The sequence below is a fragment of the Leishmania infantum genome, chromosome 36 (genome assembly GCF_000002875.2).
Source record: "Leishmania infantum JPCM5 genome chromosome 36".
Classification (NCBI taxonomy): Eukaryota; Euglenozoa; class Kinetoplastea; order Trypanosomatida; family Trypanosomatidae; genus Leishmania; species Leishmania infantum.
In genome coordinates this window covers 1,978,508-1,993,926 of record NC_009420.2, presented here as the reverse complement: position 1 = coordinate 1,993,926, position 15,419 = coordinate 1,978,508, and the positions used below count along the sequence as shown (strand labels likewise).

Below are 15,419 nucleotides of genomic sequence, written 5' to 3'. Positions count from 1 at the left end.
ACCCTTGATGCGTGTGCCACGCCTCTGCTCTGAAATAGGATGAAACGCACCCGCAGGTGTGCACTTTTGCCTCTCTCTGCGTGTGTGGTATGCACGCGCATCGACACATAGGAAAGCGTCACCCGCACAGATGGACGACGTGAAGAAAGACGATGATTGCTCAACTCTCCGTGCGCTGGTGTCATCGACCAGCGAGCTACACCCAGGTGGTGGTGCGAACAGAGATGAGGACGACATGTCAGAGCTAGTACCGCTTCTTCAGCGCAGCCGCTCACAGCGATTTCCTCCGCCGTCTTTTGCGCTCGCTCCCGCGGTGCCGCTGCCTCTGTGGCAGCGTGTAGCCCTCTCCTCTCTGCAGTCGCGTGAGGCGTCGCTCCTGTCGCAGCGCAAGTTCAGGCACATTCGCCAATCCCTCGTCCGAGACCTCGGCCGTTACCACGTGGAGCTTCAAGAGCGCGCGGAGAAGCAGCGCCAGCAGCAGCGTGAGGCGCGAGTACGCGCTGGCGAGCGCGTTGCGGCCGGGGTGCGCAGGTACTGGTCCAGGCGTGGCGACGCGTACCAGCAGCTGGCAAAGGTGGAGTTCGATGTGATGAAGCACCAGCACGACCGCCGCAAGCAGGAGGACCTACTGCGCGAAACGGAGGAGCTGACGCGCAAGCTCCTCGAGAGCATTTTCAGCGCCGCCCGCAAACAGCCAGCCTCCGCATCTGCAACCGCCGTGGAAGGTGGGGTCGTCGACTGCAGTGCTAATGGAATGCACCACCGCACCCCCGAAGCGCCTCTACGGGAGACTACGCCGCCCTTGTTCCCGGTGACCGCGCCGTCACACGCGTCCTTCTGGGACAAGGTCGGCGACGACGACGCCGCCCCGATCGAGGCGGCGCTTTCGCTGCTGGACACGGAGGGCGGACAGCGACCGCTGCGGCACTATCAGCGCTCCGCCCTACGATGGATGGTTCACTTGTACGAAAACAACCTCAACGGCATCCTCGCTGACGAGATGGGGCTGGGCAAGACAGTGCAGACCATTGCACTCCTCTGCTACTTCGCCGAATACCACAATGACTGGGGGCCACACCTGATTGTGGTGCCGACGACTGTCGTGCTGAACTGGAAGGCGGAGCTGGAGCGGTGGTCACCGGGGCTCAAGGTGCTCACGTACATCGGGTCCACCAAGGAGCGCCACCTGCTGCGCAAAGGGTGGACAAGCGAGGACGCCTTTCATGTGTGTGTGACTTCGTACAACTTGGTCGTGCAGGACCGTAAGGCGTTTCGCCGCCGTCCGTGGGGGTTTCTCGTCCTCGACGAAGCCCATCACGTCAAGAACTTCATGAGCCTAAAGTGGCAGTCGCTCTTTGATCTGCAGGCAGAGTACCGCCTATTGCTAACCGGCACCCCGCTGCAAAACTCGATCATGGAGCTCTGGTCCCTCTTCCACTTCCTGCTCCCCTTCGCCTCGGCGTTTCGCTCCAACGCGGAGTTCAAGGAATGGTTCAGCAATCCGATGGACGAGATGATAACAGGACGGTCGACGTTGAATGAGGACATCGTGCGGCGTCTGCAGGCCCTCATTCGGCCATTCATGCTGCGGCGGCTCAAGAAAGATGTTGAGACGCAACTACCTACCAAGACGGAGAAGGTCGTACTCTGCCACCTCTCACGTCGTCAGCGTTCCCTGTACGACGACTACATGCAACTCGCCGAAACACGGCAAAAGCTGCGTGGTGGCGGCGGCGCTGGCGGCGTGCTGAGCGTGCTACTGGCGTTGCGCAAGGTGTGCGACCACCCTGACCTCTTCGAGGAGCGACCCACCACCTCTCCACTGGTTCTCAGCTACGACGCCGTCGTTGAACAGCGGGTGCCGCGTGAGGCACTACTCCTAGACAACGATGACCGAGGCCGATGGCGTTTTCCGTGCTTCCACGTGCTTGATGTAAACGACGACGGCGGTAGGGTGAACAGCACGCAAGGGCAGACAGAGGTGTCAGGCTCGGACTGGGCGGTCTGCGAGCGCGAGCGCCGATCAGATCTGTTTCTCTCTGGTACTGGAGCACCCGCGCCGTGGTGGCTCTTTCTCACCCACGTAGAGCGACCTGATGCGCCGTCGGAGGATGCAATGGCGTCGTTTGCGAAGCGTTTCAGCCCCACCTTCCTCGAAGGACCGTTAAGGCGCCGACGCGAGCCGGCACCGGATGCTTCTCAACTGTGCAACTGTAGCGCTGCCCTGAAAGCGGCCTTTTTTAGCGTCTTGGCACAGGCCAGACAACAGTGCCGCTCGCGACACCACCACACCACGGCCGCGCAGTGGCAGCGCTACCACGCTATTCAGACAGCGCGGAACACATATGTGCCACCTACGTGTCGGCTGTCGCTTCGACAAACCGTCTTAGCGCAGCGGCACCCGTCTCTCTGCCCCTCCATCGCCGTGCGCGCCGCTGCCCTCCTTCCTGTGCTCGAGCGAGTGTGCGTGTACGTCCCGGCAGTGTTGGCGGCGCACCCGCCGAGGCTGCAGTGGTCGCTTCCGATTCCTCACCCCGGCCCGTTCGAGGCTCTCAGCCGTGAAGGGTGCGCGCCTCTGATCGGAGCCGTTGCCAAGGCTCAGGATGCCGCTCAGTGTGGTCGCGCGCCGCCTCGGCGGCGATACGATGCCGCCTTTTTCCTGCAGGAGATGTGGCCCATACAGGTGCGGCGCAGCTTTCTTTTCCCCGACAAGCGTCTCCTCATCCACGACTGCGGCAAACTGCAGTTTCTCGAAACAGCGCTGAAGAAGATGCGAGACGACGGGCACCGCATGCTCATTTTTACCCAGTTTGTGCACATGCTGAACATCCTCGAGCGTTTTCTTGCCTTGATCGGGATCGTGTACACGCGCCTGGATGGCTCCACAAAGGCGGAGCTGCGGCAGCAGTACGTCGACCGCTTCAACGCCGACCCGCGCATCACGTGCATGATTCTCTCCACGCGCTCTGGTGGCATTGGCCTCAACCTCACCGGCGCCGACACCGTCATCTTTTACGACAGCGACTGGAACCCAACCATTGATCTACAGGCACAGGACCGATGCCACCGGATCGGGCAGACTCGCCCGGTCACCATCTACCGCCTCATCAGCGAGCACACCGTCGAGGAGAGCATCCTGGAGAAGGCGCGAGAGCGAAAGAAACTGAACAACGTCGTCATTCGGGGCGGCCAATTTCACACGATTGCTGGAGTCAGCGGGCAGTATGACGACAGCGCCGCCGCCTTCGCTGCACTTTCGAACCCGGTGAACCTGCGCAGCTTCTTTCACGACCTCGATGAGGACGCCACGGTGGCATCCGCGCCCTCTGCGGTTCCCATCGATGCCAGCGACAGCGCTGGTGCGGCATCATCGCGACTGGACGTTCTTGAGGCGATGGCAGACGTCGAGGATGCGGAGGATCGCGCCGCGGGCCAAGAGCTGCAGCGCGAGATCGCTGCCCATGCGGCGGAGGAAGCGAAGGGGGGCGGCGACGATGACTCCAGCGGACTGCCTCACCAGGGCGGCACCTTGTACAGCTGTTCTGAAAGAGAGAAGGAGCTTGGCCCGTCTGCTGCGTGTGTCGTCAACGAAGACGCCAAGTGGCAGACGCGGCTGCCGAACTCGTTTCTTGATGCGCTGTTGTTGCCGTCCACCCGCCTCGGGAGCGGCGCAGCCTTCCACGGAAGCGAGGGCAGTTCCGTGGACTCCGTGTCCTCCGCCCAAAGCTCGTCGGCCGCTGCGCTTCTTCTCGCGGTGCGGAAACGGCAGCGCGAGATCGCCACCAAGGCGCACGCCCCTGTGGATCAGTTTCTTGCCTTTCAGTATGCACGCTGCCACCGCGCAGACGCCGAGGAAAGGTACAACGCGTTGGTTTTGTCGTACGGGCCGCACGTGAACGAGAGCGTCGGTGACGACGCCGACCTCGAGAAGGCGCGCATGGGCCTCTTTCAGCCGCGATTCCGTGTGGAGTACCGGCTAGGCCCCTGAAGGATGGGCGAAACAACACCAGGGTCTACACATTGCTCCGGCGCTTCTGCGCAGCTCGTACAACCCGCCCGGGCAGAAAGCGGCATCCGTTTTAAGCGTCTCTCTGTTCTCTGAGTTGCAGCGTCGCTGGATCGTCTTTTTGTCTCAGTGCCGCCCCTTGTTGCTCTGCTTCACGCTCGCTGCTGCGCCATGGACACGAAGGCGACGATGCGTGGGGAGAGGTGTCTCTAAGACGCCAAAAAGAAAACTGGAAGGAAAACCAAGCATCAATACACGGCTTCGCGTCCAGGGAGGCGCCGACACGGACGCTAATGAACACATGGCAGCTAGAACAGCACCTGTGTGAATTCCCTGTACGATACCCAAGCGCCCGTATGCCGACTCACCAGCGGGCGTCTGCGCGGCAGCGTGACACCGACATTGCCACCGCGCCGAAAAGGTAGTGACCACACTGTGTCTCCATCTGTTGCTCTGCCTCACTCGACGTGTTGATGCTCCTGCTGCATGCGGCCCCCGCAAGAGCCTCTCTCTCTTTCCCTCCCTTTTGCTGCCTCGCTTCGAGCGTGCTGCACGCTTCCTCTCCCCTCTCTCTCATAAACATCCACACGCACACACACGCCCGGGCTCTCATGCTGGCGGACTGCCGCGCCGAGAAACATGGCTGATCTGTCGTCAGTCTCTCAATTCACGCGGGCTGCGCTTACTCGACCCACTTCACTCGTGCTCGAACATTGGCAGGGTCTTCTCTGCCTCTCCGCGGTTTTTGCTCTCTCCGCTGCTTCAGCGCTTTCCACCCACGCTGTAGTTCTTCGTATACTTTTTCGTTTACTTTTTTCTGTTTTTGGGCCCTCTCCTCGCCCCCCCCCCTGGCTGCACCCCCACTGACAGAAAGACAGGCATAAACACACACACACACACACACACACTCGGGCACACCACAAAGAAACGCTTGAAGCACGTTGACGAGGGGGCGGAATCGGCAACAAACTCGAAAACACACAAGCAAGACAAACAAGCGACCAACGTCTTGGCGTCAACGCCGCTCGTGTGTCGCTGTAGTGACGGGCTCATCGACTGCGAATACTAGCCCACAGCACAAGAAAAAGACAAAGGAAAAGGATGACGCAGTACTTCGAGGTCAAGAACCCGGCCACGGGTGCGGTAGTGGGCAAGTACATGCAGCAACAGGCATCCGATATTGCAAAGGCTGTCGAGAACGCACGGGTGGCGCAGAAAGCGTGGGCTCAGCTCACGTACGACCAGCGAGCAGTGCACCTGAAAAGGATGAAAGCCTTCCTCGCCGCCAACGCCGAGCGCGCGACCGACGTGATCGTGTCTTGCAGCGGTAAGACTCGCCAGGATGCGCTCGCGACGGAGGTGCTCTCAGGAGTTCTGGCGTGCGACTGGTATGCCAAGAACACCAAGAGGGTGCTGGCACCGCAAAAGCTGCCGGTCGGCTCCATTTTATTCTCTAACAAGTCGAACACAATCCACTACGAGCCGGTGGGCGTTGTCGGCATCATCTCTCCGTGGAACTACCCCTTCTCCATCCCGTTCGGTGAGGTACTGATGGGGCTGATGGCCGGCAATGCGGTACTGCTGAAGGTGGCTACGAACTCCACTCCTGTCGGCTGCTTCATTGAAGAAGTGGTGCAGGCGGCGGAGTTGCCGGTGGGACTGTTTCAGCATCTCATCGTCAGCGGCGCCGAGGCCGGCCGGGCGCTGCTGGAGGCTGGTATCAACAAGCTCTTCTTTACTGGCAGCGTCGGCGTTGGCAAGAAGCTCATGGCCGAGGCGGCCAAGACGCTGACCCCGGTGTCCCTGGAGCTCGGCGGCAACGACCCGATGTTGGTACTCAAGGACGCCTCGATTGAGCGTGCCGTAAACTGTGCTTGCTGGGGTGGCTATCAGAACGCCGGCCAGAGCTGCGGCGGCGTGGAGCGCATCTACGTGGATGAGTCCATCTACCCCGAGTTCCTTGCCCAGCTGAAGGCAAAGACAGAGGCGCTGCGCCATGGCCCGGACACCGGCGCCTTTGATGTGGACATAGGTTGCCTCACAACCAAGGGTCAGTACGAAACGATTGCTGCGCAGGTGAAAGAGGCGCTGGCGCAGGGTGCCACGATTGAGGCGCAGAGCCGCCCTAGCGCGAACTGCCCCAAGGACGGTCTCTTCTACCCAGCCACGGTCCTCAGCGGCTGCACGCCATCGATGAGAATCATGAAGGAAGAGACCTTCGGCCCGATCCTCCCCGTGGTACCCTTCAAGACGGAGGAGGAGGGCATCCAGATGGCGAACGACTGCACCATGGCCCTCACGAGCAGTGTGCACTCTCGCAATATGAAACATGCCAAGGAGGTGGCGATGCGGCTGGAGAGCGGCGTAGTCACCATCAACGATCACCTCTACTCTCACGGAATGTCGGAAGCGCCGTGGGGTGGGTGGAAGGAGAGCGGAATCGGCCGTACGCACGGCTACCTGGGGTTGAAGGAGATGGTGAATGCAAAGTGCATCAACTCGGATCTGATGCCCTCCGGCTTGCTGCCCCGCAATCTCTGGTGGTACCCGTTCACTCGCGAAACAGACGCGATGCTCCGCAACGTGCTGTCCTTTGTTGCCCCCACGAGCATCTGCAAGATGCTGTCGAGCCTGTGGTACATCATCACGCACTGCAGGTATATGTTCCATCCATGGGAGATAAAGAGCACGCCGAAATGAACAGCCCCGCAGCACGCACGCACACTCTACCATGAAAGGCGTGACGGATCAGGAAAGAACGTAAACAGACACACACCGAGACCGCTCGGCAGGACGGTTGTTATGAGTCATCGGCAGCGACCCGAACACCGCACACGTGCAGGTTTGGGGTGGACTGCCTTCCTTTTTTTTTCTTGCTCTTCGATTTCATTCTCTTTCCCTGATGAACCAGGCCACATAAGCGCGCGGTATCCGGACCCACTGCCTACGCTTTCTGGGGAAGCCAAAAAAGCCTGCCGCCTGCCCTCAGGTGTGCCTGGCGGTCTCTTGGTGTACGCTGGCGGGGCTTGGCGGACGCTGTGCGGAGGAGGCTTGCTGTCATGAGCACGGCTGTGCCAGCTTGCCAGGAATCATGTCGAGGATTCAGTGCGTATTGGAGAACAAGAGGCACACCGATCAACTCCACAACGCATTTGTTCGAGGCGTACGGAGCCTCTGGGATTCCGACGCGGTGGGCTGATATGAGGGCACGGGTGCCGGAAGCATGGCATACGGCCGGGTTGCAGAGGCTCTGAAGGGCTCTCACCGGAGGCTGGCCGACTTGTTCCTCGAGCTCATTCGGCACGCGCCTGGCTCACCACCACCACCACCTCTGCTACCCCGCAGGGCGGCTCGTTCTCGGCGACCAGGAGATGTCGCCGCCGTGCGGCCAGAGGGTTGGGGCGCTGTGGTTGCGGAGGCGTGTATACACTGTTGCGGACGTGCTCGTGGTCGGATGGACAGGCTAGCAGCCAAAAAAAAAAATTATTGCTCATGCTGAAAAGTGTGCTGCTTGCTTTGCTTTCATGCGGTGCGCAAGCCGCGATATGCATATCGATGGCTCTCTCGTTGACAATGGGTGCTGCTGTCGCTCTACATCTCTCACCGAAGCGAAGGCGACACGGGAAAGAAGACAGTGCGTGGGCTTGACTGCCGTTTTCTCAGCGAATCACAAAAGAGGCTCTGTTGAGGTATTCCTCTGGATGCAGCGGCAACAGGATGCCAAAAGGACGACTGGTGATCAGTGGATCGTGGAAAGCCACACAAGCAGAGATGGGACGCACCCTTCTTTTTTCTAGGTTTTCTGGCAGCATAGAATATCTCGGTGATAAGGGCAATCGACCAGATGCACTGGTGTGTGTGTGTGCTTGGGGGGGGGGACGGTGTGTCTTGTGCTTGCGGTGTTCTATCGGTGTTGCCATGATATAGCACGTATGCGGTGGCTCGTGCAAATCTATCCGTCGTACTGCACCTCCAGTCTGACTTCGCATCTCGTCTTTTTCTCTTCCCTCTTCCCTCTTTCTGTTTTTTTTTGTTCTTGTTCGAATTACGTGGCATGTGCGAACGCGTGTGCTGGTGCGCTTAGGAGTGAGCATTGCGCCGTTTCGGGAAACGTTCTTTTGTCAGCTTGCCCCCTCGTTTCATCGCCGAGTGTTTGTGTGCACGTTTTTTTTTTTGTTTGCCTACCTCACCTGCGCCACTCGAAGCGCTCACAAGCGCCAGCCGCTGCAACAGCACAAGCCGCTGCGTGTTTTCTTACGCGTGCACGCATACACATATATGCATATTTGTTTCTGACATCCACTTACCTGCCTGTTCCATATAGCCGGTAAGAAGATACGAGATGGCGTCGATTGAAATTCCGCCTGAGGATCGGCAGCATATCGACTACCTCGCCGATCTTTTTGCCGTCATCGTTGCCATCGAGCAGATCGAGAAGGCCAACCGCCGAGACCTGATCAATCAAGACCAGTACGACACCACAGTTCGTAGGCTTCTGGAGAAGTACAAGAATACCGTAGCGCACCTGCAGGGCGCACGCAACCCGTACTTCACGACGATCGATGACTTCTTTGACAAGTACTGCGCGCGCTTTCTGGCGGCACGGGCGACGATCCGGGACGGTCCGATGAGCAGCCCGAATGAAAACAACGCTCGCTTTCTCGCGCGTCAGTCGGTGGAGTGTAGCGACCACTTCATCACCTTGCTTGACTCTCTGCGCCTCCAGCAGACCTCCGTCGATGTTCTTAACCCACCTCTCGGCGACCTTCTGCAAGTCTTGCGAAAGCTGGGCCTGAGCAAGGAGGAGTTCTGCGTGCGCCTGCAGAATTGGCAGCGACGTCTGGACAGCATGAGCGCCGCGGACATGTTGGACGAGTCCGCGGCGCGTGACTTCGCCTACGACCTAGATCGCGGGTATGCCTGCTTTAAGGCGTTCTTGGAGAGTGATCCGACGCTGTCCACGCGAAGGTAGGAAGAGAGAGGGGGGCTTTCGTTTGCCTTGGACTTCTGCACATGCGCGGAGTGGACGATTGACGTCTCTCGCGCTCTCTCTCTCCGCTCTGCTGATGCTGTGTTGAGATACAGACGGGCCTCCAACAGTTCGGGTGCGCTGTTATCGTTGTTCTCACTCCGTGGTGCCTCTGTATGTGGAATAGTTGCCAAGCTGAGTTTGCGCGTGATTGTCATCCTCCTATGCAGACGGCTGCTGGAGGCAGTGATAGCGATGGCAGCGGAGGCCACCATCTGGGCGCGTGTTGGTGCCCCTTTCTCTGTGATTAGCGTGCCTCTGTCTCCGCTCATTGTGGCCGATCGACTTGCAGTTCTTCTCGGTCCCACCACATCGTGGCACCTTCTTAGTCCTGTTGTCTCCTATGCCTCTCGATACCCTCTATCTTTTCGAATTTTTTTTCTATGACAGGCAAGACGTATATCCATCCGCACACGGACGAAAAAAGAGATACACACGCGCAGAAACATGATGGGGGCTCGGGAGTGAGCATGCATGCCTGCATGCACATGGGGAAAGCGAAACCGTTTCCTGCGGTGTGAGACCTGGCGTGGACGGAAGTATCTCCCTGCGCCTTGACTGCCAGCTGTGTCTCTCTCGAAACGAGGGACACCGTTTTCGTTCCCTGCCCCTTATTTTCTGCTGTTTTTCGAAGTCGTACTTCTGCAGCGTGCGCGCGTCACCTCGGTCCTCGTCTGAAGAGTACGGAACACCGTTGCGGATTCGTTACACCATCCCATTTTTCCATTTTGGCGCACACTAATGTGTGCTTCCAGAGTGTTTTCCTGCTCCGTCCCTCACTCGCTGTGCGCCTCTCCGCACCTTAATCGTCAATGCTCTGATCTCTTTCTCTCCCTCTCCTCTACCTCTCGTCTCTCGCCGGAGCTGGCTTACCGGCACACTCACTCACTCTTATTCTGGTGATGCAAGCCACCCCCCGGCCACATTCGAGCAAGCGCACTGACGGAGACATCAACACCCAAGTGCCCATAGAGCTCAAAAGGGGCAGCGCGCACGACGGAGGATTTGCGGCAACTCGTGAGGCACTCGGTGCGCATTTTGCATTTTTTTTTCGGTTTCGCATAGCCCATCCTTGGTTCTGCTGCTTCGAGCAGATCAGCTTCTTCACGCACACAGCCGCCTCAGACGGCTTTCGCGTCGCTTTCCCATGTCTCGCTACGTTCCTCCTCACCGACGTGAAGCAGTGGCCTCGTCCTCCGACGACCTGACCTCTACCGGCTCGGTGGCGTTTCAGCAAGAGGCATGGCGCGCGCTAAGCCGCAGCATCACCGGCGTGGTGAACAGGGTGAACAAAGACAACCTGCAACAGTCAGCCGTGGAACTCCTCCGTGAAAACCTCATCCGCGGCCGTGGCTTGTTTGCCCGTAGTATGATGCGCACGCAGCAGGTGGATCCGGATCTTACGCCGGTGCTGGCCGCTTTGACCAGCCGCATCAACAAAGATCTTCCGACGGTGGTTGAGCTGCTCTGCAGGCGCCTTGTGGTGCAGTGGAATCGTGCCTACCTGCGCAAAGACTGGCGCTGCGTCGAGAACGCAAGTCGCTACCTGGGGTGGCTCTTCCTGCTAAACGTTGTCGAGGTGGACATCATCTATCAGCTTTTACTGAAGCACCTAACGTCGGAGAAGCGGAGCGACGAGGACATTGATCAAGCGGCGAAGCTGTTCAGGGAGACGTTTAAGGTGATGTCGCTTAACGAGCGACGGTCCTTCCACGAGCAAATCCTAACACCCTTTCGAGATTTGTTGGCCATGGATGACGAGGAGCTGCGGCTGTCCACCCGCTCCCAGGCGGTGCTCGAGTCGTGCCTGAAGGAGGTGCAGGAGTGGGAGCGGCGCAAGGAAAGGGAGGAGGCGATTCCGGACTACCTCGTTCTCTTTGACCTGGAGATGCAGCAGAAGCATGAGATGGACCTGGACGAGAAGTACCCGACGGAGGATACGCTGGACCGGTACGCGTTCGATGCCGAGTACGACACTCACGAGGAGCAGTACGAAGCGGTGCGCAAGGCTATTCTCGGCGAAGACTGGGAGGTGGAGCTGCTGCAGCAGGTCGCAGACGCCGAGGGGGATGAGGATGAGAAGGGAGGCGGTGAGGACGGCGAGGAGGCCGCCGATGGCCCATCTGCTGGGGCAGGTGCGGCTGCATCCGAGGCCGCTTCGTTGCCCACGAGTGCGGAGCTGGATGCATCCAAGACCCTCATAGACGCCGAGGAGCGCAAGCTCCGGCGTGAGGTGTACCTGGCGATGCGTAGCAGCATCCGCGCCGATGAGGCGGTACACAAGATTCTGAGACAGATGCAGCCGCAGACGGAGCGGACCATCTGCTTCATGGTGATTGAGGGCTGCTGCGAAGAGCGAGCCTACCGCAAAATGTACAGTATGGCAGCGGAGCGACTGTGCAAGAGCAACGCCCGTTTTCAGGCCTTCTTTGTGGAGGCGTTCCACGCGCGCTACGAGAGCGCGAGCGAGCTAACGTTGAAGCAGATCGAGTACACATGCAAGGTGTACAGCCATCTGCTCCGCACCAACTCGGTGTACTGGAGCCGCTGCCTGAGCTGTCTCGATATAGTCGAGAACAGTGAATCGCAGCGTCTCATAATCCAGTATCTCTTCAAAGGAGTGGCGGAGGAGATTGGCATGTCGGGTATCATGGAGCGGTTTCAGAAGGACGAGGAGTTGCGCTGGCACACCCAACGATTGTTCCCGCTCAATCAAGGAGTCGAGGCGCTGAAGAGTGCGGTGAACTTGTACGTGGCGATGGGGCTGCCCGAAATGACGGCGCCTCTACGAGCTGCGCTTGAAGAGGAGCGGGCGGCTCAGAAGCGTGCGCGCGTGGACTACTAAGGTAGCACCCCCTTTTTTTTTTGTGCGCTCTTACTGTTGTCTTCTGTGTGCTACTTTTCAGTTTCTCCAACGTGCACGACCGCTTAAACTACAACGCAGGCACGTAAGGCTGATGCGAAGTACGGTTTTGACAGGAGGTATGACGTGCCAGATGTGTATCTCCTCTTTTTCGGGAGGGCGGAAGTGGGAGAGGGCACGGGCATGTTCGCTTTTTTGTTGTTCTTGCTGTTGCAGGTGCGGGTCTCTCGCTGCTTCCTTGACCCTTTTGGGTCCCCTTGTTGGAAGCACTGTGTCCCTCCATGTGCATGTGTGTGCGCGTCGGCAGCTCACTTCATTCACGAACCACCACACGCGCAACAAGGCAAACGGCTGCAGCTGTTTCTATTGGTGCGCATTGGCCCTTGAGGAACTGTGCAGAATGCCATATTGCATACGTCTCATCTTTTCGTCCTCTATGTGCCTCTTTCTCTCCTTCGTCTCCTTAATGCCGAGTGGGGCGATTTCTTCAACCGCCGATCCGCCACGGACAGGATATCCGCGCCGCGACTCTACCGCATCCCCTTCCCTCCCTCCGTTGCCCGTACACGGTGCACGTTGCCATCGCCTTCTTCTCGCATACAACAAACACCTGCATACATATATTTATATATACGCGTGCAAACGCTTGCAGTGATATCGCGTCGCTCACCCGACAACCGTAGTGGGTTTCGACTGCTTTGCATTGCCTGTGTGTGTGTTTTTTTTTTCTCCCGCGCTTCTCTCTAATCTTCTTCCTCCTTTGCGTTTAACGGAGCCATGACGATGAGTCTGAAGTCCAGCACGTGCCGCAGCTTCGTGCGCGTGCGCCCCTTCACGGCGTCTGAGGCGAAGGTGTGCCCCGAGGACAGCGCCATCCCCCGCGGCATCCTCCAATGGGACGGCAATAACATCATCTCTGTCCTCGACCCTCAAAACTACTTTGAGGTGCGCCGCAACGCCGTATTCGCGGTCAGCGAGGTGCTCTGGTCATTTCAGGAGCCCGGAGAGGAGGCGTTGAAGTCTTCGAATAAGAAGAGGCCCGCCACACAGCAGGATGTTTACAATCGTGTCGTGGCGCCGATGATACCGGCGATCGTGGAGGGCTACAATACCGCCTTCTGCGTCGCCGGTGCCAGCAGTAGCGGCCGCTTCTACACCCTCTATGGCGGCGAGGCCGAAGGCGCCCACCGCGGCATTTTGCCCCGCTTTGCTGAGGACATCATTTCCTCCTTCAAAATGAACGCGCAAACCAACAGCTCCCTCAGCGTGGAACTGGAGGCGGTGGACATCTCCGGTGAGACCTACGTTGACCTCCTCGCCACGGGCCGGCACGGCGGCAGCATCCAGACTTCCGCAGATTCACTGAAGCTGCTATCGACCCCCAGCGGGCCGCGGCTGGTGGGTGTCAACAGCGTCGATGCAGATAGCACGCCGGAGCTGCTAAAGGTGATTCAGCAGCTCTACCGCATTGTGGAAAAGCGGAACAGCACACACACCGTCTCCTTCCGCTTCACAGAAACGTTCGAGTTTGAGGATCCGGAGAACGTGAACCAGTCCGTGAGCAAGTCACGTCGCGTGCAGGTGCTGTTTGTGCTCCTGCGCAACATGCCGTCCGCCTTCCAGCGCTGCATCGATGTCGCCGTGGAGCACGACAGCGGGGAGAATCCGCTGGCGAAGGTGCCGGTACGCGAGAGTGCCTTCACGAAGCTGTTCCCATCGCTGCTGCAGCAGGGCTTCCATCTGAACATGATCTCGTGCGTCAGCCCGTATTACGAGCATATGCGAGAAGACATCAACACGCTTCAGTTTAGCGTGAAGGTGAAGAAGCTGAAGGGCAACCCGCAGCTGCTCCACGATGAGAGCTTCGTGGAGATGCGCCGGCTGGCGGACGAGGTAAAGGACCTGCAGGTGGAGGAGAGAAAGACGCATGAGGCGCTGTCGGTCGTGCAGAACGAGCTGAACGTGCGGGAGGTGGAGTTGATGAAGCAGGAGGCTAACTATAACAAGACGACGAACGAAATCACTGAGTCGCACAAACAGGTAAAGCTGGCGACGATCGGCCGAAACATGGAGGCCGAACGCTCGAACCGTGCGCGCAAGCAGATGAACGCGGAGCTGAACAAGAAGCGGGCAGAGATCAAGGAGTTCCAACAGATGCAGATGTCCCTCGACGCGGCGTCGAAGAGGCAGATGCGCGACGCGGACGACGCGAAGGTGCGCGCGGAGGCAGTGGAGGCCATGTTGAAGAAGCAGAAGGCGAACACTGCCATCTACGAGGAGCGCCTCAACGAGTACAGGGAGGAGGACAGGAAAACAGAGAGCATTGAGGCCTTTAACGTTGCCTCTCCTGATGAGCAGCGGAGGATGCTCATCAGCGAGTCGGATGAGAAGAAGAATGCGGACGCCGAGATTCAAAGGATCGAGCGAGAGCGCTCCACTGCGAGGGAGCTAGACAAAACCGAAGAGCGAATGCGCGCAATTCAAGCAGAATACGACATCGCCTATAAAGCTGCAGCGCCGAGTCGGGAGAAGGCGGAGCTGGAGGAGGAGATCGCCAAGTATGAGAAAGAGATATCCGAGACACAGAGCGAGATTCGCCGCCTGCAAGATGAGATCGACAAGAAAAAGTCGCAGTGCCAGTGCAACCTCATGTAGTGCGGCAGTTCTGACGTTCTTTCTTCGAGTACTCCGCGTGTACGAGTCTCTGTGCGTGCACAGGCACACACGCACACAAAGTCCCCTGTACATTCCCCAAGGCGCATCGTCGACTTGCCTTCGTTCAGTGCGTTGTCGCTTTTTTTCATTATTATGATTGTCGGTAGCTTGCCCTTTTTTGTTGTTTGCGTTTCGCGTTGTCTCTCACTTTCTTTGCTGTTGTTTCGCCACATCTGTTGAGCATTCACGAGCAGTACGGACATGAAAATTCGAACAGAGCACGGGGAGAGCGTGCTCAGATGCACTCGCTCGGCATTCTTGATGGCCGTCCGCTAGTCCCGTTGCCCCTCCTCCTTGATGCTCCTGGTCGCTAGAGTTGGCAAATCGCCGGCGCAAGACCAGTAATGGAAGGTGCGGCACACGTAGACGTGGAGGTTTCTTGCGATGATGTGTTGTTTTCTCCTCCTTTTCCCCCAACGTGTCTGTAGTGATGCCGGGGCTTTGCCGCGCCCATTATGTGTCTCCTTTTCGTTTGTTTTTCGTTGCTTGCCTTTCCTCGTCCTCGTGGCTTGCTTTTCTTTTTAGGTTTGCTTCCTGTACCGCTGCCTCTCTCACCTGTACGCATTCATGCATATGTTCTCGCTTTTATTTTGTCTTCTCCGTGTGCGCGGGTGTGCAATGGGGTGCCGATTGCTTGCCATGTCGGCAGCTTTCACTCACTGTGCTCCTTGTCTCACCTCCCCCTCACCCCCACCCCCTTACCACATCCTCATCTAGATGTGGTCGTGTGTGTTTTTCTTTGTTCAGTTACGCAGAAACCATCTAGGCACACACACACACACACGCACGCACACGCACGCGCGCAC

At 58.5% G+C, this 15,419-nt stretch overlaps 5 protein-coding genes across 5 annotated transcripts; all 5 read left to right on the top strand.

Annotated features, from left to right (window-relative positions):
• Positions 1 to 130: 130 nt before the first annotated feature.
• On the top strand, positions 131 to 3,988 carry LINJ_36_5420 (putative helicase; the record flags this gene model as incomplete). The annotated part of the gene is made up of 1 exon (XM_001469873.1): positions 131 to 3,988. One exon carries the CDS (start codon positions 131 to 133, stop codon positions 3,986 to 3,988), a length of 3,858 nt encoding a protein of 1,285 aa, XP_001469910.1.
• Positions 3,989 to 5,107: 1,119 nt separating this feature from the next.
• On the top strand, positions 5,108 to 6,706 carry LINJ_36_5410 (putative aldehyde dehydrogenase; the record flags this gene model as incomplete). Its single annotated transcript, XM_001469872.1, has 1 exon — positions 5,108 to 6,706. The coding sequence occupies one exon, from the start codon at positions 5,108 to 5,110 to the stop codon at positions 6,704 to 6,706; it is 1,599 nt and encodes a 532-aa protein (XP_001469909.1).
• A 1,642-nt stretch (positions 6,707 to 8,348) lies between these two features.
• LINJ_36_5400 (vacuolar protein sorting-associated protein-like protein) lies at positions 8,349 to 8,978 on the top strand (the record flags this gene model as incomplete). The annotated part of the gene is made up of 1 exon (XM_001469871.1): positions 8,349 to 8,978. One exon carries the CDS (start codon positions 8,349 to 8,351, stop codon positions 8,976 to 8,978), a length of 630 nt encoding a protein of 209 aa, XP_001469908.1.
• A 1,204-nt stretch (positions 8,979 to 10,182) lies between these two features.
• On the top strand, positions 10,183 to 11,880 carry LINJ_36_5390 (conserved hypothetical protein; the record flags this gene model as incomplete). The annotated part of the gene is made up of 1 exon (XM_001469870.1): positions 10,183 to 11,880. One exon carries the CDS (start codon positions 10,183 to 10,185, stop codon positions 11,878 to 11,880), a length of 1,698 nt encoding a protein of 565 aa, XP_001469907.1.
• Positions 11,881 to 12,675: 795 nt separating this feature from the next.
• LINJ_36_5380 (conserved hypothetical protein) lies at positions 12,676 to 14,553 on the top strand (the record flags this gene model as incomplete). The annotated part of the gene is made up of 1 exon (XM_001469869.1): positions 12,676 to 14,553. One exon carries the CDS (start codon positions 12,676 to 12,678, stop codon positions 14,551 to 14,553), a length of 1,878 nt encoding a protein of 625 aa, XP_001469906.1.
• Positions 14,554 to 15,419: the final 866 nt, after the last annotated feature.